This window comes from Balaenoptera acutorostrata, chromosome 1 (genome assembly GCF_949987535.1).
Source record: "Balaenoptera acutorostrata chromosome 1, mBalAcu1.1, whole genome shotgun sequence".
NCBI classification, from domain to species: domain Eukaryota; kingdom Metazoa; phylum Chordata; class Mammalia; order Artiodactyla; family Balaenopteridae; genus Balaenoptera; species Balaenoptera acutorostrata.
The window spans coordinates 26,049,625-26,072,118 of NC_080064.1; the positions used below are offsets into that span (position 1 = coordinate 26,049,625).

The following is a 22,494-nucleotide window of genomic DNA, read 5'->3' on the forward strand; positions in this document are numbered from 1 at the left end:
CCCGGGTGCGGCGCCCCCCGGACGTCCCCGGCCCGGGAGAGCGGCGGGAGGCGCAGAGATGAGCGGGCGCCATTTGCAGCCCCGGGCGCAGCGGCGGCGGTGCGTCGGCTCCGAGGGTCTGGAGACGGTCACAAAGGAGGCGCGGCCAGCCGGCGCAAAGGACCCGGCCTCGGGACGGCGGCCGGCGAGGAGAGGCGGGCGGCGGCGGGGCGCACCGGTTCCCGGACTGCGCGGCCGCCGCGCCTGCCCAGCCGCCCGGCCCTGCCCGCCTGCGCGCCCGGGAGGGGCAGCGGGACAATGGCCGCGCCGTCGCCGCCCGCGCCCGCCCGGCCGCCCCCGCCGAGCGCCGCGCCCGCCTGGCCGCCCGGCCCGGCTCGGCCGCGGCGCGGGGAAAGGCGGGAAGGCGCGCGGAGCCTCCTGGCGGCGGCGGCTGGAAGGCGGCACGGGGCCGGTGCCGGGCGTGTCTGGAGCCGTCGGGCGCCGCGGACTCCCGGAGGGTCGGCGGCTGGCCGGGCTCGGGCTGCGCGGCGAGTGATGGATGGCCCGCGGGATGGGGCGGCCGAGGTCTGGGGTTCACCCCTTCGGCCCCGGGCGCTTCCTCGGGAAGGTGGCTGCTTGGGCAGTGGTCCGAGTTTCTCCGTACATCCTTCATCCTTTGGTTTTATATCGTGATGCGACAGATCCGAGCTTAGAACCCAAGGCAGACTTGCTATACCTAACAAATATTGTGCTATAATTATTGTTTTATGACGGACCCACACAGACTCACCTCCTACCTATGCAGACGGCATCTTTTGTAAGTTAATAGCGGTTTGGCCCCTTCCCCTTAAAATGCGCTTATTTATTATTGATTGTGTCAGTAGCCAAGCTCTGTATCGTTCAAAGGCGTGTTTTTTTTTTCTCCTCCCCTTTTTCTTTTTTCCCTTTTAAATTGAGATATAGTAGACATATAACATCATGTTAGGTTTAGTCCAAGACGTGTTTGGAAGCGGTAGATTCTCACCTATTGGGCTTTTAAACTACACACGTTAGTATTACTTCTGTTCTTAATAAACGTTTATATTTGAAGAACTTTAGTAAATGGAGTGCTTTCGCCTATATGAATTATTTCACATAAAACAACCACCCAGTCAGGCTGATGCTTTTTCCACTTTCTAGGTGAGGAAACGCATTAAGCATTTAAGCATTAAGCCAGGTGACCGGTGGCAGCCTTCCAGCGCCCTTGCCTCCTGTTCTTGCTCTTTATTTCCTCCTAAAGTCACCTCCAGAGTCTTCCAGTAAGCAAGTCATATCGCTACCGTGCTTTAAAGACCTTAACTGATCTTTATCAGAAACAAGTCTAAAATCCTCAGCAGAAGAACCAAGGCTCAAACTTCTGTAATCTCCCCCAAGCCTCGGGTATGGTTGGGTTTGTGAGACCCCTGGAACAAGAAGAGCCCTTCACTGATAACCAGGGATCAGATATCTTTATTCCTGGGAGCACCTCTGGCCACACAAGCAATAAATGGGAAGTGAGAATCTAACCTGCCACCCTTGGCCAAATGGGCATGTTTGGGTTTGTCTGTAAAATGTCAGAAGGAGGCATCATGAGGACCTAGGCTTCTTCCAAGTCATGTAAATTTCCAACCCCATGAAAGACGGCCCTCTGCCAGACTTTATCTCATGGCCTTGAAATCACCAGCTCTGCTGTTGATGGTTTGAGCCCCAAAGTTTGTAAGATAGGGTAATACTTGATTCATCCTATATCATTGAAATCTTATTTTCTAGATAAAATGGAATTTACATCTAAGAGGCTCAACCTTTTCAGTGACCTAACTATATGTTTATAATATTTAAAGGATTTGGTGCAAGCTTTTTGATCCCCTTGAGGGAAGTTTTTGTCACTTCTTTGCTCAGAATTGGTCAGTGGCTCCCTATCTTCAGTGGCTCCCCATCTTACTCAGACCAAAAGCCAAAGGCCCCTAAGTAGTCTACAAAGTCCTACAGGAACTGGTCCCATGATGTCCTACCTGCCTCACGATCTGTCCTTCCTTTGTGACTCCATCTCTTATTGCTCTCCCCAGCCCTCCTTGATGTTCCTCCAATCCTCCTTTCCTGCTTCACCTCAGAGCCTTTGCACTTGCCGTCCCATCTGCCTGGAACACCCTTCCTCCAGGTGCCCAAATGACTCTCTCTCACCTCCTTTGGTCTTTACTTTAAATACCATCTTCTCATTGAGACTTTCCCAAATATGGTTTTGATTTTCTTAAACACTTTTATACTTAATTCTAAATCTCTCCAGTGTTAAAAGATATTTATCCGTACAGTTACCATGCCAGTTTGCTGAAGTTCCTTATGGCCCAGAGATTTATGCTAAGAAGGCTAATGAGATTTGTGTTGGTGACCCTGATGGGACACACTAAATTCTTAGTTAAAAACTATGTGCCTTTATAAAGATGGTCTTCTATCCCACAACCTTAATTGCAGTTACACTCGTTACCTAAATCTTTCGTCTGCTTGTGGAAATTCATGTCTTTTCCTTCTGTTCCAAAGACCTTTGCACTTAATGGTTTCTAAAATATGTAATTGTCTTTTTCACCCACCTTTAAAGATCTTTGAACTTGATGGGAATCATTAATTCTTTAATATTCTTAGAACTATTATAGATATTAAACTCATAGATATTTTAAATGTTTCAAATTGAATTTGGACTGTCTGCATGAACTAGTACAACTAGCTGTTTCAACTTATAAGGTCAATCTACTGAAAAGAAAATTTGAAACGTATTACCCATTTCCATGACTTAATCACATATTTTGAGAATAACTTAAACCTTTCCTGGTGACTCAAGAGTACAATTATGAATGCAGGTTATGTTAATGCTTTGTAGTATTATCAAGTTGTAACTGATCCCAATTTATAGGACAATTCCTATTTTCTTGCAAAGGTTCCTGTTATCACTTCTGTTATTCACTGTCCTCTGCCTGAATTTAGTTCCTCTTCATTTCTTGCTTTGACAACTGCATCAAGCCTTTAAAATGATCTCGCTGGCCCTGCCTCTCCCACTGTTTCTCTTCCTCCATGCTGTCTCAGGTTTTCTTCTGGGTATACAAATTGGATCATCATAACAATAATACCTTATATTTATTCAGCCCTAACTGCATGCTAGGTATTGTGCTAGGCATTTTGCATACATTATGGTCAGAAGAAAAGTGCAAGACTTAGGAGTGCTGGTTTGAGGTCAGTCAGCCTGAATTCCAATCTCTGTTCAGCTGCTCCTTGCGCAGTCTTGGAGAAGATTTTCTTTTCATTTCTCTGTGCCTCCAATTCTTGATCTATACAATGTGAATCACAGCAGCAGTTACCTCATGAGGCTATTGTGAGGACTGAAATAAGATAATGAGTGTAAAATGCTTAGTACTGTGCCTAGTAAACATTCAAATATTAGCTATTTAGTTTTATTAAGAAATAACTTATATACCATAAAATTCATCCTTTGAAAGTGTACAATTCAGTGTTTTTTAGTGTATTCACAAAGTTGTGCAACCATCACTACCCTCTAATTACAGAACATTTTCACCACTGCATAAAGAAACCCCATATCCATTAATAGTCACTCCCCATTCCTGCATCTCCCTAACCCCCAACAACCACTAACCTACTCTCTGTCTGTTTCATCTGCCGATTCTGGACATTTCATATAAATGAAATCATAAAATATATGGTCTTTAGTGACTTGCTTCTTTCACTTAGCTTGAGGTTTTTAAGGTTCATCCATGTTGTAGCAGGTAATCAGTTCTTCTTTCCTTTTTATGGCTGAATAACATTCCATTGTATAGATCTACCACATTTTGTTTATCCATTTTCCCAAATGTTGATGGACATTTGGGTTGTTTCCACTCTTTCGCTATTATGAATAATGCTGCTATAAACATCTGTATACAAGTTTCTATGGAGACATATTTTCATTTCTCTTGGACATATACCTAGGAGTGGAATTGCAGAGTCCTTTGGTAATTCTGTGTTTAATCATTTAGGAACTGCCAGACTGTTTTCCAAAATGGGTGTACCATTTTACATTCCAACCAGCAGCACATGAAGGTTCTGATTTCTCGACATCCTGGCCAACACTTGTTATTTTCGTGTGTGTGTGTGTGTGTTGTAGTCATCCTAGAGGGTGTGAAGTCATATCTCATTATGATTTTTACTTGCATTTCCCTACTGACTACTGATGCTAAACATATTTTCATGTGCTTATTGCTGTTTGTCTTAATTTATTTCTTATTGCTGTTAATCTTATTTATCTTAGCTATTATGTTATGTAATCCTCTTAACAGACTTCCTTAGAGCCTCTTAACAGTCAGTATCCCCACTTTACAAAAAGGAAACTGATGCTTAGAATTAAGCAACTTGACTAAGTCACATAGCTAGTCATTGGTGGACCTATAACCATGTCACTCTTCTTAAAATCCTTCAAAAGTGCCCCAAACCTACAAAAGTGGGGGAGCTTCAGGATCTGGCACCTACATACTGTTCTCCGTTCATCTTCCACTGTCCCTCCACAGACCCTGAGTCTCTAGCCATAGCACACTTTTTTTGAAGAGGTCATGCTGTTTAATACCTGTCTGTGCCTTTGCCCTTGGTGCTTCTGTTGAGAATGCCCTTTGTCCTCTTTTTCATGTATGAACTTTTACTCATCCTTCAAGACTCGACAGTTCTGCCTTTTGGAAACTTTTGTGGACACTCCCAGGCAAAATCATTTGCTTCCTTGGTTTTATAGTTTACTTCTACTAGGAGTATTTTCTTTCTCTCTCTTTCTCTGACTCTCTCTCTCTGCTGATAGACATTGAGTTGTTCTAGAGCACTGATCTTTGACATGTCATCATCTTTGTATTCCCAGGGCCAGGGATAGCCTGGCATAGAGCAGATGCTCAATAAATAGGTATTGAATGAATACATTTCAGTTTGAATATCTGACCTCATGAAAATAGAATTAAAAGACTTTTTCTTAAAAAAAAGGAAGAGAAAATATGTATAGCTGTATGAAGTTCAGAACAGTGTAAACCTAACTACTGAATCAAAGGATGAAGTTGCTTTCTTTCAATTGTTGTTTCTAACCCTTCAGTAAATCTGCACTGCTTTGAGTCCTGGACTCTCAGCAGCATCTGAACCGTCGAGGGTATAACAAACACCTTTGTTTAGGCTTCAGGTCCCTCTATCTCACTGGCATTGTTGGATAAGGCGCAACACAAGGTTCTTACGATTTCAGAATATTTGGGGGAAGCTTTATTCCAAAATCTACAATATATTTTTTATCATCAGAAGACACTTCTGCAAACCAAACCAGGCCATCATTTTATCTAAGACCTTCTTAATATGTAAATTAGAATAGTATTCTAAGCCTAAACATTAAAATTTTAAACTTTGAGATTGCAAATCTTATACACATCTCATTCTTATGAAATCTCCTCTGTGATAACATTTTAAAAACAACCTAAGTTTTGAATAACACAACAACCTAACTGTTAATGGATGAATGGATGAATAAGATGTGATATATATATTATTATATATATATATAATATGATTGTATATATACTGGAATAATATTCAGCCATGAGAAAAAAGAAATCCTGCCATTTGTGACAACGTGGATGGACCTGGAGGGTTTATTATGCTAAGTGAATTAAGCCAGACAGAGAAACACAGATACTGCATGTTATCACTTATATGTGAAATCTGAAAAAAAAAAAGTCCAATTCATAGAAGCAGAGAGTAAGAAAGTAGTTGTCAGGGACTGGAGGGTAGGGGAAGTAGGGTGAGGTTGGTAAAAAGGTACAAACTTTCAGCGATAAGATGAACAAGGTCTGAGAATCTAATGTATAACATAGTGACTATAGTTGATAACACTGTATTGTATAGTTGAAATTTGCTGAGGGAGTAGAACTTAAATGTTCTCACCAAACAACAACAACAACAAAAGATAAATATATAAGGTGGTGGATGTATTAATTAACTGGGAGGAATTAATTAATTAATTAGATGGGCGGAATCCTTTCACAATATATATGTATACCACGATGTACACTTTAAATATCTTACAATTTTATTTGTCAGTTATATCTAAATGAAGCTGAAATAAAACCTAAGTAACAAACACCCTGGTTCATAGAGCATAATTAATGAGGTAACATTTGAAATGGGAAAATGGCAAAAATTGTTTCTAAAGAATAACTCTTCCACACTGTTGGTGGGAATGTAAATTGGTACAACTACTATGGAGAACAGTATGGAGGTTCCTTAAAAAACTAAAAATAGAACTACCATATGATCCAGCAATCCCACTCCCAGAGAAAAACATGATCCGAAAGGATACATGCACCCCAATGTTGATTGCAGCACTAATTACAGTAGCCAAGACATGGAAGCAACCTACATGTCCATTGACAGAGGAATGGATAAAGAAGATGTGGTACATATATACAATGGAATATTACTCAGCCATAAAAAAGAATGAAATAATGCCATTTGCAGCTACATGGATGGACATAGAGATTATCATAGTAAGTGAAGTAAGTCACACAGAGAAAGACAAATATCATATGATATCACTCATATGTGGAATCTAATTTTTTTAAAAAAGAAACAAATGAACTTATTTACAAAACAGAAACAGACTTACAGATATCCAAAACAAACTTATGGTTACCAAAGGGGCAATGTGGGGGGGGGGGAGGGATAAATCAGAAGCTTGGGATGAACACACACACACTACTATATATAAGATAGATAACCAACAAGGACCTAGTGTATAGCACAGGGAACTCTATTCTGTGATAACCTATATGAGAAAAGAATCTAAAAAAGAATGAATATATGTGTATGTATAACTGAATCACTTTGCTGTACAGCAGAAACTAACACAACATTGTAAATCAACTATACTTCAATTGAAAAAAAAGAATAACTCTTCCTTAGAGTGAGGTCTACAATAACTAGTTAGAGTAACTAATTAATTGACTAGTTAGAGTAGAGGTTTGCTATCCTCAGGTACACTGTGGTTTTGAAATGATCACTGTCTCTGAGTATACAAATATGGGAACCAAATTTTTTCTGTGTCCACTTTTGTATAAGTTAGCATTCTTTAGGCTACAAGAAAATGTGTGGTAATAAAATTCTAAAATGTTTACATTTCCTACTCAGTTAAAGCAGTGTTTTAAAGTGGCCTGCATAATTAATAATAGTGATTACTATTATTACTCTAATAGCTAACATCTCTCAGGGGCTTGTTATAAGACAGCCACTGTTTTAAGCACTTTACTTAGATTATCTTTTCATTTACTGTGTCGCATAACTCTAGAAGGTATAGGTATTATTACTAGTCCCATTTTACAGATGAAGAAACTAAGGCACAGGGAGGTTAACTTCCCAGGGAGGTTAATGTGGCAGAGCCAGAATTTGCACCTAGGCAGTCTGATTCCAGAGCCTGTTCCGGCAAGCACACTGCCCAGTACTGCTGCTCACAGACTGATCACCCTTCTGCTTACATTTTGAGGCAACTGATGTGCTAATATGTCGTCTGGGCCTAGTTGCAGGAAAGAGCAACCGCTCTAGCATTTTAATTCGTTTGCAGAATCATTGGAAGGGCTGAGAGGAGTGGGCTCTGGGCTGGGCCTTCAGAAATTATTCCCAGGACCAGACTGCCAAACAGGGCCTCCAGGGGAGGGAATCGGGAGGCCACCACTGGCACTTCTGAATTCCAGATGACATTGCTCACTGCAATTCAAGGGTCAAGAAATTGCTATTCTGAAACTGCCCCTCAACACCCACCAACTGGTCACGGCTGTCTCCACCAAACTTGTCTCTTGACAGACATGAGGCTCTGGACACTGGAATGCTGCAGAAAAACCCAATGTTTCCATAAATGTGTTTGCCAGCATTAACAGCCAGAACAGCAGAAAGATGGCTCCCACCTCATTTCTGCCTTCCAAATCTCACAGAAGAACATCTGATGGATGGGCCCCATTTCACATGGGGAAACGTAACTGTAAAGGAGTCTGGGAAATGGTCTTTTTTTTTTTTTTTTAAAGTACAAACAGATTATTTTTTAAATTTATTTATTTATTTATTTTAAAAATTTTTTTATTTTATTATTTATTTATTTTTGGCTGTGTTGGGTCTTCGTTTCTGTGCGAGGGCTTTGTCTAGTTGTGGCAAGTGGGGGCCACTCTTCATCGCGGTGCGCGTGCCTCTCACTATCGCGGCCTCTCCTGTTGCGGAGCACAGGCTCCAGACGCGCAGGCTCAGTAATTGTGGCTCACGGGCCCAGTTGCTCCGCGGCATGTGGGATCTTCCCAGACCAGGGCTCGAACCCGTGTCCCCTGCATTGGCAGGCAGATTCTCAACCACTGCGCCACCAGGGAAGCCCAATGGTCTTTTTCATTTTCCACAAGGAAGTTAGAAAGGATGCTGGGGGTTAATACACAAATCTACTCTTAACTAATTTCTGTCAGGGTAGAACTTGGTTATCACTAAACCTGACATTTCATCAAGTATGTATAAACTGTTTTGGGTACAGACTATGTTCAGAAGTCAGTTCTCTTAAAAAGCCTCAGAATTAATTTTGCTTGCCACTGTACAGACCCAGTACACTGGACAGTGCTAGTTAGTGCTCTTAAGTAACATTGTTGAAATAGTGACATTAAAGCTATCAAAGTGAATACCCTTTACTAAGTGCCCTCCTTGCTCACTGGGGCTAGAGGTAGATGAGCTTTTAGGGTCGGGAGGAATTGTTCTCCAAAGTTATTTGTTTTGTTCCTGCAAGTACAGAATCCTAGTTTACCCCTAAATTAGATCCTGCTGTTTTAATTACGGGTATTTCTTAAAATCCTTTTCATAGCCAATTCTATTCTTTGCTGTACTTTAAATGTAAACACATAAAAAGTGTTGATAAACCACTGTCAGAGGTTTGCTGCTTCCCAACTCCATCACCTTTTGCTCTGTTTGTTTTTTGTCCCTTTATTTAAAAAACAAAATTTAAAAATCTCACATTCTTCCCACCTATAAAGACTGTGGGACTTGTTTCTTCTTAAATAAACTTTGCCAATCATAAGAGGAAATCACATTACACTTTATGGAATACTCAGATCATCTTGGCTATTTTCTCTTTTGGTTGCTGTTCAAAAAAATTTTTTTTGTAAACTTCTAGGTCAGTGTTTTAAACAGCAGTGTTTTGAATGGTTTAAGTTGCCTGAATTTAGACCTCCTCATGAGTGGGTAGCTGATGCATTTGTTTTACTAACAAAAGTATATTTGAGCAGTTCTCTTTTCTCTGGTGGTGTTTTCAGGATGCTCATTTAAAAGTTATTTCATTTTGTTTTCTTCTTTATACCTCCCTGTAGTTTTAAAATTTTCTGTAAGTATATAATACTTTTATAATCAGAAAAAAACATTTTTTTAAAAAGTGATTTCATTAATTTAGTCAAAATTATTTTGGTGGGAATTCTTAGCTTAATTCATTGATTTAAAAAGCATTAAATTCATTTTTCCACTACCTATGGACATAAAGCTTTAACAGTCACTACATTAACAAAACTTCATGGTCAATGAACAAAATAGTTGAACAGATTTTTTTTGTTGTTGGTAATGAACAAGGTTTGGAATATAGTAGAAACTGAAACATTTTTAATACACATTGTTGCAGCTCCTCGCAAATTGTGGTACACTGTAGTACAATCTGGCAAATCGAATGATAGATCTGGGTGACTGCAGTGGGACTTTCTGAACATATGTAGTAGGACTTTTTTCCCCCACTTCCCTCTTAACCATAGAGTTTTAAAGAAATGTTTAACTTTTCAAGTTGAATCTTTAAAGCTATTCTGTTTGGTTTTCTTGCAAATCATATTGATGCCACTTGCAGGAAAAGAGTAATAGAACGTATGTTGCTGTCTTGGTATTTCATCTATTGGCCTGCCTTTGAATAGCTGTTGTCTTAAGAAGTTTACTTTATTCTCAAAGTTAAAAAGTATGTTTGCTTTCAGTTTGCCATAATATATTTTAATTTTGGAAATCTTTTCTTACAGAGTTTAATTTTAAGGTTTGGGTTATAAATAGGTAGATAGATAGGTGGATAAGATTCCCGTCAGCTAATATTCTGTGCCAGATGATCTATTTTTATATGCTAAAAAATGATACCTGATAAATGCTCCCATATAATTTATTTGAATAAGTATTTATTATGTACCTTAGCAGATGTTTCTGTTTCTTATTACAAAAGTTCATTGTAAATAGCTCTTTTCTGTCTCTACAGGACAATCCTTCATACACAGACTTGGAATCTTCCCTTTTTTTACTCCATTCAATCAACTTAGCAGGGTTTCAAGAGCAGCATTTATAAATTTCCAGGTATGAAAAATTTTAATTCTTGATGTTATACCTGACTTAAATATATAGATAAAAGGTAGAGTTTTGCAATTACAGATTTTATGTATCAGAGTATGGATTTATTGCTTGAAAAGTCACTGTATAAAACATTCAACATTCTGATTTTCTTGGCCAGGTCTCCCTGTTCACTTATGGCTAAATTTTTAATTCATTGCCTATCTTGTGTATGTATTTCTTCCATTCTGTTTTAATCAAAAACTCAAATTTACATAAGAGCTGGAGTTTATCTAGACCAATACCCTCTATTTGCAGAGAAGGAAATGAAACTTAGAAAGGGAAAGTTACTTGTCCATGGACATAGAGCTGATTTAGTGATAGAACTAGTGTCAGAACTCTGATCTCCCAGCTATCCCCGAGACAGTGTTGAAGGAGTATAGCTCATCAGTTACATCCTGCAGCTTTGGAGTCACTGTCTGGGTTAATATCCGCACCCCCCCTTTTTTTTTTGGCCTTGCTGCGGCTTATGGGATTTTAGTTCCCCAGCCAGGGATTGAACCTTGGCCCTCAACAGTGAGAGCACAGAGTCCTAGGGAGTCCTAACCATTGGACCACCAGGGGATTCCCTGGGTTAATACCCTTTTCTGTAAAATGGGGCTAGCAATACCATCTACCTGATAGGTTGTTGTGTGTCGGGATTCAGGAGACAGTGCACATTGCTACTATTATTATTGCTGTGGCCCTTTCATTTCTCACCGTGTTGACCCCTTCACTGCTTCTTAAAGCTCCCCACCCTCGGTGTACATGTCACATGCTCTCCTGATTCTCCCTGTAATTCTCTGTCTGAAACTCTGGCTTCTCTTCCCCATTCTGCTCCACGGTCGGCACAGTCCTCCTGGTTCTCACCTCAGCCCGTATTTCCTCTGAACCCCTTCATCTCTATTTGCAAATATCTCCCACGTCTTCACCTTCAAGTCTGACTTCCCCTCTTAAACTTCAGACTAGCATTTCCAGTGGCCCTCTGGCCACGGCTACCCGATTTCCCACTCACATCAAACACCATGTACTTAAAACCTAAGTCATTGCTTTTTCTCTAACCTGGCTTTCTTCCTCCTGGCTTCCTAATTTCTGTTAGTGATACTGCTAAACACCTATGTTTTTAAAATCGCTGTGTTCTCTTTATGTCTCTCTAGCCTTCCACAGCCAATTACAAATCGTGGTACATTTTGGTATAATTAGGCAAATCGAATAAGAATTATAAGAGCTCTGGGGATTACAGTGGGGCTTTCTGAAAATATGTAGTAGGATTTTTCAATCAGCCATCAAGACCCATGAATTTATTTCCCATTCAAGACATTTTATCTTTTCCTTCCTTCCCATTCCAGTCATCATCACTGTGTTCAGACCAGTAAGCAGATTGACAATTGCAATAGTGTAGCTGTTTGTTCATCTGGCAGTAGCTTGGTTTGTTCTCTCTGTCTCTCTCTCTCTCTTTCTCTGTCTTTTTCTCCCAAGAAATACAACCCCTTAACGTTTCATAATGGAATGTCATCTTGTCACTTGTTCATGTGGCACATGAATCTTGACTTAAGTAGACACAGAATATCATTACTCTGAGAGCTCCCAAGATATCTTAATCTTGAATTACAACCTAGATCTGGCTAAATATGAGACTGATAGTTAATATTTCACCCACTTGTTTGACAGACTTTAAAATTTTTATTTTTTAGTATATATTCATATGATTCAAAACTCAAAATATTGGGACTTCCCTGGTGGCGCAGTGGTTAAGAATCCGCCTGCCAATGCAGGGGACACGGGTTCGAGCCCTGGTCCAGGAAGCATCTCACATGCCGCGGAGCAACTAAGCCTGTGCGCCACAACTACTGAGCCTGTGCTCTAGAGCCCGTGAGCCACAACTACTGAGCCCGCGTGCAACAACTGCTGAAGCCCACGCACCTAGAGCCTGTGCTCTGAAACAAGAGAAGCCACCACAATGAGAAGCCCGTGCACCGCAACGAAGAGTAGCCCCCACTTGCTGCAACTAAAGAAAGCCTGCATGCAGCAACAAAGACCCAACGTAGCCAAAAATAAATAAATAAATAATTTTTTAAAAACTCAAAATATTAAAAAAGTATACCATATAAAGTCTCCCTTCCATCTTTGCCTCTGTCTCCCAGGTCCCACCTTGCCTCCAACTGGCAACCATCATCCTGGGTTTCTTGTTAATCCTTCCAGAGTTTCTGCTTTTTTCCCTTGTATTTTGTGTATGTATACACACACACACACACACACACACACACACACACATATATACTCTGTTCCTTGCTTTTTAAAATTTTTTTATTATACTTAAAATTTATTTTTATTTATTTTTTTGCCTGCGTTGGGTCTTAGTTGCGGCACAGGGCTCTTCGTTGAGGTGTGCGGGATCTTTCGTTGTGGTGTGGGCTCTTCGTTGTGGCATGCGGGTTTTCTCTCTCTAGTTGTGGCACATGGGCTCCGGGGTGCGTGGGCTCTGTAGTTTGCAGCAGGCCGGCTCTCTCATTGAGGTGTGCGAGCTCAGTAGTTGTGGCACACAGGCTTAGTTGCCCCTTGGCATGTGGGATTTTAGTTCCCCGACCAGGGATCGAACCCACATCCCCTGCATTGGAAGGCGGATTCTTTACCGCTGGACCACCAGGGAAGTCCCTGTTCCTTCCCTTTTAAAAAAAACTTAACTATGTGTATCATGTATCATATGTGTCATGCATGTATCATAGCCATCTTTCCATATGACTGTCCGCCCCTACTGATGGACATTTTTCTAGTCTTTTGCTATTCCAAACAGTGCTGCAGTGAATAACTATGTACATGTGTCACTTTGATCATGTACCAGTATACCTGTAGGATAAATTCCCAGAAGTGAAATTGCTTGGTCAGAGAATATATGCATTCATAATTTTGAGAACTGTTGCCAAATTGCCTGCCATGGGGTCATACCAATTTATATTCCTGCCAGTAAAGATTGAAAGTGCCTGCTTTCCCACAGTCTTATCAATATTATCAAATGTTTGGATTTTTTTGCTCATTTGAGAGAGGAAAAATGAAACATCAGTGTAGTTTTTATTTTTTTTCACATCTTTGTTGGAGTATAATTGCTTTACAATGTTGTGTTAGAGTATAGTTTTAATTTGCATTTATATTTTTATGGCTGAGGTTGAACATCCTTTCATATGATAAGGGACATTTGTATTTCTTTTTCTGTGAACTATCCTTTGTCTTATTTTATCTTAGGTTATTGTGCCAATTTCTTAGAAGCTTGGTGTATATTATGGAGATTGCCCTTTCTCTAATAGACATTTTTGCCATGTTGTTATTTGTCTTTTGCCTTTTTGTGATATTTTTTTGCCATACAGAATTTTGTTTTATCTTTATGTAATTAAATGTATCAATCTTTTCTTTTATGGCTTTTGTATTTTGAGTCATGGTTATAAAGGCCTCTCCCACTTTGAGTTTATAAATCTTCCAAATTTTCTCTTAGCACTTTTATGGCCTTATTTTCACACTTAAGTCTTTGATCCATATGTAATTTATACTGATATGCGATGGGAGGTGAAAATACATCTTAATTTCTTTTTCCAGAAGGCTAAAAATTGTCCCAGTGCCAGTTAGTAAGTTGCTCATCTTTTTATTGTTCATCATATATTAAATTCCCGCATATACTGGGGTACATTTCTGGATTTCCTAGTATACTCCACTGGTCTGTCCTTCTCTCTCTTTTTTTTTTTTGAATAAATTTATTTATTTATTTATCTTTGGCTGTGTTGGGTCTTCATTGTGGTGCGCGGGCTTCTCATTGTTGTGGCTTCTCTTGTTGTGGAGCATGGGCTCTAGGCGCGCAGCCTTCAGTAGTTGTGGCATGTGGGCTCAGTAGTTGTGGCTTGCGGGTTCTAGAGCTCAGGCTCAGTAGTTGTGGCACACAGGCTTAGTTGCTCCGCGGCATGTGGGATCTTCCCAGACCAGGGCTTGAACCTATGTCCCCTGCATTGGCAGGCGGATTCTTAACCACTGCGCCACCAGGGAAGTCCCCCCGTCCTTCTCTTTATGACCAGCATCACAGTTTTAATTATTGATGAAGTATCAATATGTAATATAATTGAATATCTGTTGGTGCTAATTCCTGCTCTTTGGTATACTTATTTTTCCATAAAACTTTAGCATCAACTTGTATTGATCTTAAAATAACCTGCTGGTATTTTTATTATGATCATGTTATATTATAAAATAACTTAGGAAGAACTAACATCTTAATATGTTGAATCTTCCTGTTTGAAGGGTTTGATTTTCCATAGTCTTCTCTGGTGTCCCTTGGTTTTTTTCATGAGTAGTCTTGTGCATTTCCTGTTAAATTTATTCCTAGGTATTTTTTATTTTTGATGCTGTTGTAAACAGGAGTCTTTAATTTCATAACCTCCTTCCCCCTGTGAATACTCTTTTTTTTTTTTAATTTATTTTTGGTTGCTTTGGGTCTTCATTGCTGCGCACAGGCTTTCTCTAGTTGTGGCGAGTGGGGGCCACTCTTGGTTGCAGTGCGTGGGTTTCTCATTGTGGCGGCCTCTCCCGTTGTGGAGCATGGGCTCTAGGTGTGCGGGCCTCACCAGTTGTGGCTCATGGGCTCAGCAGTTGTGGCACATGGGCTCAGTAGTTGTGGCTTGCGGGCTCTAGAGCACAGGCTCAGTAGCTATGGCGCACGGACCTAGTTGCTCCGCGGCATGTGGGATCTTCCTGGACCAGGGCTCGAACCCATGTCCCCTGCGTTGGCAGGCGGAGTCTCAACCACCGCGCCACCAGGGAAGCCCTGAATGAATACTCTTTTTGTTTGTGGTAATTTTACAGTTGATTCTGTTGCATTTTCCAGGTATACAATCATCTTATCTGCAAACAGTGGTAATTTTACCTCCTACTTTCCAGTGTTCCTTTCTGTAGTTTCTTTCTCAAGTCTAATTGCATTGGCTAATGTCTCCAGAACAGTGTTAAATAATATTTAGTGGTAATAGAGGGCATCCTTGTTCTGTTGCTGACTTTACTGGGATGCTTCTATTAAGGTGCTGGGTTTGGGGCTAAAACAGATATATTTTATCACCAACAAACTTTTAATAGATTGTAGACCAGACTCTGTGCCATAAAATGGGGATTAAAAAAAGATGAATATGACTCCACCTGCCTTCAAAGAGTTTACAGGAAAAGACAGACACAAAAATTAGTGTGATATGTGTCACAGTAAAGTTATGTATAGTACACAGTGGGAACACAAAAAAAAGGTGATAGCTAATCAGCTTGAACCCCATGTCAAGATAAAATTCCAAAGGACAGTGTACTCAAAGCATATTAGCTTAGCTTGCCTTTGAAATGTTTTTGTTGAATTAATTATAGTATGTCCTTGACTTTATTTTATTTTTATTTTTTTAATATTTATTTATTTATTTAGGCCTCACTGGGTCTTAGTTGCAGCACACGGGATCTTCACTGGGGCATGCAGGATCTTTAGTTGCGGCACGCGAGCTCTTAGTTGCGGCATGCAGACTTCTTGGTTGCGGCATGCGGACTTCTTAGTTGCAGCATGCATGCGAGATCTAGCTCCCGACCAGGGCTCGAACCCAGGCCCCCTGCATTGGGAGCGCAAGTCTTACTCACTGGACCACCAGGGAAGTCCCAGGACGTCCTTGACTTTAGAGGCAACATATAGGGAAAGTCATGTAAAGAACCTTTGTTAGTTCAGGACTTCCCTGGTGGCGCAGTGGTTAAGAACCTGCATGCCACTGCAGGGGACATGGCTTCGAGCCCTGGTACAGGAAGATCCCACATGCTGCAGTGCAGCTAAGCCCATGTGCCACAACCACTGAGCCTGCGCTCTAGAGCCTGCGAGCCACAGCTACTAAGCCCACCTGCCACAACTACTGAAGCCCATGCGCCTAGAGCCTGTGCCCCACAACAAGAGAAGCCACTGCAATGAGAAGCCCACGCACTGCAACGAAGAGTTGCCCCTGCTCATCGCGGGTAGAGAAAGCCCACACACAGCAGCGAAGACCCAATGCAACCAAAAATAAATAAATAAATAAATTTATTTATTTATTTATTAAAAAAAAAAAAAAGAACCTTTGTTAGTTCAGTAAGGACACTGGTGAAGATATTTATTGAATGTCTACCACATCCCAAACATTAAACTAAGGTTGGCATACACATAGACATGGTCTCTCCTCATATGGATATTATTCAATACAATGTAGCAGGGAAACATACATCAGGATAGGCAAATAAAATGCATTCCAGCACTTGCCATGGCATACATGTATACAGTACAGTGGGGCATGGAGGAAATAGCAATTAACATGAGCCCAGAGGGGACTTCCCTGGTGGTCCAATGGTTAAGACTCCATGGTTCCAATGCAGGAGGCGCGGGTTTGATCCCTGGTCAGGGAACTAAGATCCCATATGCCACGTGGCATGGCCAAAACACAAACAAACAAAAACATGAGCCCAGGGAAGTCAAGGAAAGCTTCCCAAAGGATGCTCTGTTTGAGCTGACTCTGAATGAAGAGTGAGAGTTTCTCAGACTGAGAAGTGTGGTTTTATTGTAGCACAGGAACAATATGTACAAAAGCTTGGCGGCATGAAAGGTATAGTGTGCCTGGGAATGGCATATAGCTTAAGAGTGGGAGGTGAGGTAGCTGGTAGGAGATGAGAGTGCAGAGATTGGCAGAAGCTGGGTCATAAAGGGTACTAAATCCATTCATAGAAATATGGACTTTAGTAGGCAGGAAGGAGCCACTAAAGCATTCTAAACAGGAGAATCTGGAAAGATAACATACTTCAGGGTGGATTGAAGGGAGAAAGATAAAAGGCAAGGAGACCAATTAGGAAGTTTATTGTATTAGTCCAAATATTCTCTATAATGAAATTTTATGTCCTCATAATAATTCACATACAAATTCCTCCTAAAAGTTAGTGCCAGAACAATGCTCATTTCTACTGGGCAAATGATGTGAGCACTATATAAATTGTTTGTGTTTCTCTGTTTTTTGCTTTTGCCTTGGATTCCAGGACAAATGGTGCTAAATGTCAACCTACAGAAACCATCTCATCTCCATTTAAAATTTCTAATTTCTATTGTAAAATATGTTTCATATATATGTATTTAAAACTACTTTAAATCACTTTAAAAAGGATGTATGATCCTTTTGGAAAATATAGACAAATATCAAGAAACAATATAAATTCCTGAAGTCATCTAGCCCCACCTCTCCCCTAGTGTATTCACCCTGTCAATGACATTCTGCCTCTACCTCAACTGCAAATAGAACTCGTTACTTTGCAAGGGGGCAAATTCTGTTGTTGAACAGCTTAACCCAGTATTTCTCAAAAACAAATTTTTTTTACCAAAACCCGCAGTAAGAAATACTACATTTTACATCTTGACCCAATACACACATACCTGGGATTCTGCTTATTAATCTCTCTCTCTATCTGAAACAAAAAATTCATATAAGAATTCTTACTATTTGCAATAAGCTCTACTATTTTAAATTCTATTTTGTGTTCTTTAAAATCCTAACTAAATTGATTTCAAAACCCACTAATGGGCTGAGACAAGCAGTATAATAACCATTGACTTAAAACTTTCCAAACCTTAGTTTGCTTGCATATAAATATGAAGGCACTAGATCAAGACACCTGAGTTCAAAAAAAATCCCATCAAGTTCTCATTTTTAAGAAACTGTTCTTTATACTGAGTTAACATCTGTCCCCCTTTAGTCCTATCCATCCGTCCTTTTTGCTTTTCAGAACTACACTGAACATTTATTCAACAAATATGACTGAGTATCTGTGTGCCAGACATGCTCTGTGCTAGGGATGTTGAGGTGAACAAAACAGTCAGCCCTTTTGGAACTTACGTTCTAGTGATCAGTCCAGAGGACTAAGTCTACTGGAGCTGCTAAAAGAATAATTCTACTTCCTCTTCCACATAATTGTCCTTCAATATTGGAAGACAGCTATCATGTTTCCTTTTAATCCTTTCCCCTGGTTTCTAAACTGTGCCACATATGACATAGTTTCTATGACGACAGCTATTGAGCCCTAGTGATCAACTGAAACTTCCCACACTAAAGATGGATTTGTCAAGATAACCTCTGATAGTGATATTGAAGCAAAGATTTGTGTAAAGTTGGGGAACAAGTTATGTGAAGATCTGAGTGAAGAGTGTTCCCGACACAAGGGCCATCAGGAGTGCATTGGCACATTGGGAAACATCAAAACCAACGAGGTTAGAGCTAGGGCCAGGTAGAGGGAGGAAGGGAAATCTTGCAGCCCTTTTAGATGAGGGTGAAGATTTTGGCATTCTTTCTGAGAGGGAAACCATTGGAAGTTTTTTTTTTTTTTAATAAATTTATTTATTTATTTATTTATTTTTGGCTGTGTTGGGTCTTCATTTCTGTGCGAGGGTTTTCTCTAGTTGCGGCGAGCGGGGGCCACTCTTCATCGCGGTGCGCGGGCCTCTCACTATCGTGGCCTCTCTTGTTGTGGAGCACAGGCTCCGGACGCGCAGGCTCAGTAGTTGTGGCTCATGGGCCCAGTTGCTCCGCGGCATGTGGGATCTTCCCAGACCAGGGCTCGAACCCGTGTCCCCTGCATTGGCAGGTGGATTCTCAACCACTGCACCACCAGGGAAGCCCCCATTGGAAGTTTTGAGTAGAAGAATGATATGACCTGACTTACTTTTTAGCAGATCCCTCTGGTAAAAGCAGAGAACAGGGGCTTCCCTGGTGGCGCAGTGGTTGAGAATCTGCCTGCCAATGCAGGGGACACGGGTTCGAGCCCTGGTCTGGGAGGATCCCACATGCCGCGGAGCAACTGGGCCCGTGAGCCACAATTACTGAGCCTGCGCGTCTGGAGCCTGTTCTCCGCAACAAGAGAGGCCGCGATAGTGAGAGGCCTGCGCACCGTGATGAAGAGTGGCCCCCACTTGCCACAACTAGAAGAAGGCCCTCGCACAGAAACGAAGACCCAACACAGCCATAAAAAAAAAAAAAAAAAAAAAAAAGCAGAGAACAGAAAGGAAACTAAGGCAGTAGTCTGTTTATTCAAGTGTTCTTTTATGATCCTCATTACAGAGTTTTATCATATTCTTCATAAAGTTTCTGCGTATTTCTTGTTAAAATATTTAATTTTCACTATTTTGCAAGAAGAACCTTCCATTGCATCTGATAACTAGCTACTGATTTTTTGTGTATTCACTTTGTGTATTTTATAACTGGGATATCTTCCCAAATTCTCTTGTTTCTAAGGAGTTTTTTAAAATTGACTTTATTAAGGTATAATTTACATACAGTAAGATGTACCGGTTTTAAGTGTACAAGTTCAGTGGGTTTTGATATGTATTCATGTGTAACAATCAGCATAAATAAGATATAGAACATTTCTATCACCCAGAACTTCCGTCCTATCTTTTTTTTTTCCCTCATGCCTTTTTGAAGTAAACGCCCCTGTCTCACTCTCAGCCCCTGGCAATTATCAGTCTCCTTTCTGTCACTCTAGATTAATTTTGCCTGTTTCTAGAATTTCATGTGACTGTAATCACACAGTTTGTACTGTTTAGTGTCTGGCTTCTTTTGTTGAGGCTAATGCTTTTGAGATTCATTCATGTCATTGTGTGTATCAGAGGTTTGTTCCTTTCTGTTGCTCACTACTATTCCATGGTATGGATGTACCACAATTTATCTATTCACCAGTTGATGGACATTTCTTTATAGATCAGGGCTAGTATGAATGAAGCTGCTATGAAGATTCTTGTATTGATACAAGTCTCTTTGTGGACATAATGTTTTCATTTCTCTTGGGTAAATACTTAGGAATGGAATTCTTGGGTCCTAGAGTAGGTTTAACTTTATTGGAACTGCTAAACAGTTTTCCAAAGTGATTGATTGTACCATTTTACATTCCCACCAGCAGTGTATGAGATCCACTTTCTCCACATCCTTGTCAGCACTTGGTACTGTCAGTCTTTTTAGTTTTAGCCATTACAGTGGGTGTGTAATGACCTTTCATTGTTCATTGTGTAAAACCACAATTCGTATTTCCCTAATGATTAATGATGTTGAAATTTTTTCATGTGCTAATTTGTATATCTTTAGTGAAATATCTGTTCAAATCATTTGCCAATGAGTTGTTTGTCCTATTATTGAGTTTTTTGAAGTCTTTATATATTCTAGATACAAGTCTTTTGTCAGATATATGTATTGCAAATATTTTATCCTAGTTCATGGCTGGGCTTTTCATTTCCTTAATGGTATCTTTCAAAGAGCAGAGTTTGTCAAATTTTTCTTTACGGTCCATGCTTTTTGTGTCCTAAGAAATCTTTGCCTACCCCAGGGTCCTAAAGATTTTTCTCCTATGTTTTCTTCTAGAAATTTAACTTTTACATTGAGTTCTATGATCCATTTTGAGTGAAAATTTGTATCAATATGTGGTGTAAAGTAAGGGTCAAGGTTCATTTTTTTCCTGTAATGGATATACAGTTGTTCTGGCACCATTTGTTTGAAAATGTTACTCCCCCCATTGAATTACTATGTCACCTTGGTAAAAAAAATTGATGAAATGAGCCTTACTTAAAAAAATTGATTGATAATATATTTGCATGTCTTTTTCTGACTCTATTCTATTCCATTAATCTGTTGTATAGAGTGTTCTATAAATGTCAATTTGGCCAAGTTGGTTGATAGTGTTGATCAGGTGTTTTATATCTGTATTGATTTTTCTATCTATTCCTTCTACCAGTTACTGAGAGAGGAGTGTTGAAATATACAATAATAATTATGAATTTCAGTATTTCTTTTTTCACTTCTGCCAGTTTTTGCTTTATGTATTTTAAAGCTGTGTTATTAAGTGTGTACACATGTATGGTTGTTATATTTTCTTAATGAATCCTTTTATCATTATAAAATATCTTTTTAGCTCTGGTATTGTCTTGAGCCTGATATGTCTGATATTAATATAACCATTCCAGCTCCCTTACAATTAATCATATGCTTTTTTACCTTTATTTACTTTAACATTTGTATCTTTAGATTTAAAGTGTGTTTCTTGTAGACAGCATATATTTGAGTCATCATATTTTATCCAGTCTGACAATCTCCTTTTTAAATGCAGTTCAGAATATTTTCATTGATATAATTATCAATATAGTTGGATTTAAGTGTACCGTCTTGCTATTTGTTTCCTATTTATGCCATCTCTTTGTTGTTCCTCTTCCCCTTTTTTCCTGCCTCAATAAAAGAATATTAAGTAATTTTCAGTATTTTGTTTTATCCCCACTGTTGGCTTATTAGCTTGATCTCTTTGTTTTATATTTAACAGTTGCTCCAAGAATTGCAATATGCATTTTCCCTTTATTATTTATCACATATTGTACCACTTCATATATAGCACAGGTTAGCAGACTACAGACTTCAGGCCAAATGTGGATTACTCCCTGCTTTTGTAAGTAAAGTTTTATTGGAACACAACCACAGCCATTCACTTATGTATTGTTTATGGCATATTTTTATGCTACAGTGGCAGGGTTGAGTAGTTGCAACAAAGACCACTAGCCTGCAAAGCCTAAAATATTCACTATCTGGCCTTTTACAGAAAAGGTTTGTCAACCTCTGATGTATAGTGTAAGGACCTTAAAACAGTACATTTATGTTTCTCCTCTTTACTTCAAATATTTTTTCTGCCCCCACCTTTTCTGGAACGTCAATTACAAATATATTAGACCAATTTGATATTGTTTAACATGTCACTAAGACTCTGTTTATTTTTTGTCAGTTCTTTTAAAAAACTTTAGTTGGGATAATTTCCATTGCTATGTCTTCACATTAATGGATTATTCTTCTGCAGTTTATAATATCTGCCACTAAGCCCATCTACTGAATTTTTAATTTCAGATATTGTATTTGTTTCTAGATTTTTTTGATTTTTATATCTTGTCTTTCTCTCAATATATTCATATTTTTCTTCAAATTTTAAATTAAACTTAAATATAAAATTTTTAAATATAAAATTTTATTAAGTATATTAACTCTTTTTTACATCGTTGTTTACTAAGTCTAGCAT

At 39.6% G+C, this 22,494-nt stretch overlaps 2 protein-coding genes across 2 annotated transcripts in view; one reads left to right on the top strand and one right to left on the bottom strand.

Annotated features, from left to right (window-relative positions):
• ZBTB8A (zinc finger and BTB domain containing 8A) overlaps positions 1-22,494 on the top strand; it is a 58,455-nt gene that overhangs the window by 281 nt on the left and 35,680 nt on the right. The window contains exon 2 of the mRNA XM_007182461.2: positions 10,289-10,383. The gene's annotated coding sequence lies outside the window, so the exon portion shown is untranslated. The remainder of the gene's footprint in view (positions 1-10,288; positions 10,384-22,494) is intronic.
• Positions 3,123-22,494, bottom strand: part of ZBTB8OS (zinc finger and BTB domain containing 8 opposite strand) — a 77,914-nt gene continuing 58,542 nt past the window's right edge. The window contains exon 6 of the mRNA XM_007182459.3: positions 3,123-3,314. Coding sequence (XP_007182521.1) covers positions 3,287-3,314 — 28 coding nt within the window. The 3' untranslated portion in view covers positions 3,123-3,286. The remainder of the gene's footprint in view (positions 3,315-22,494) is intronic.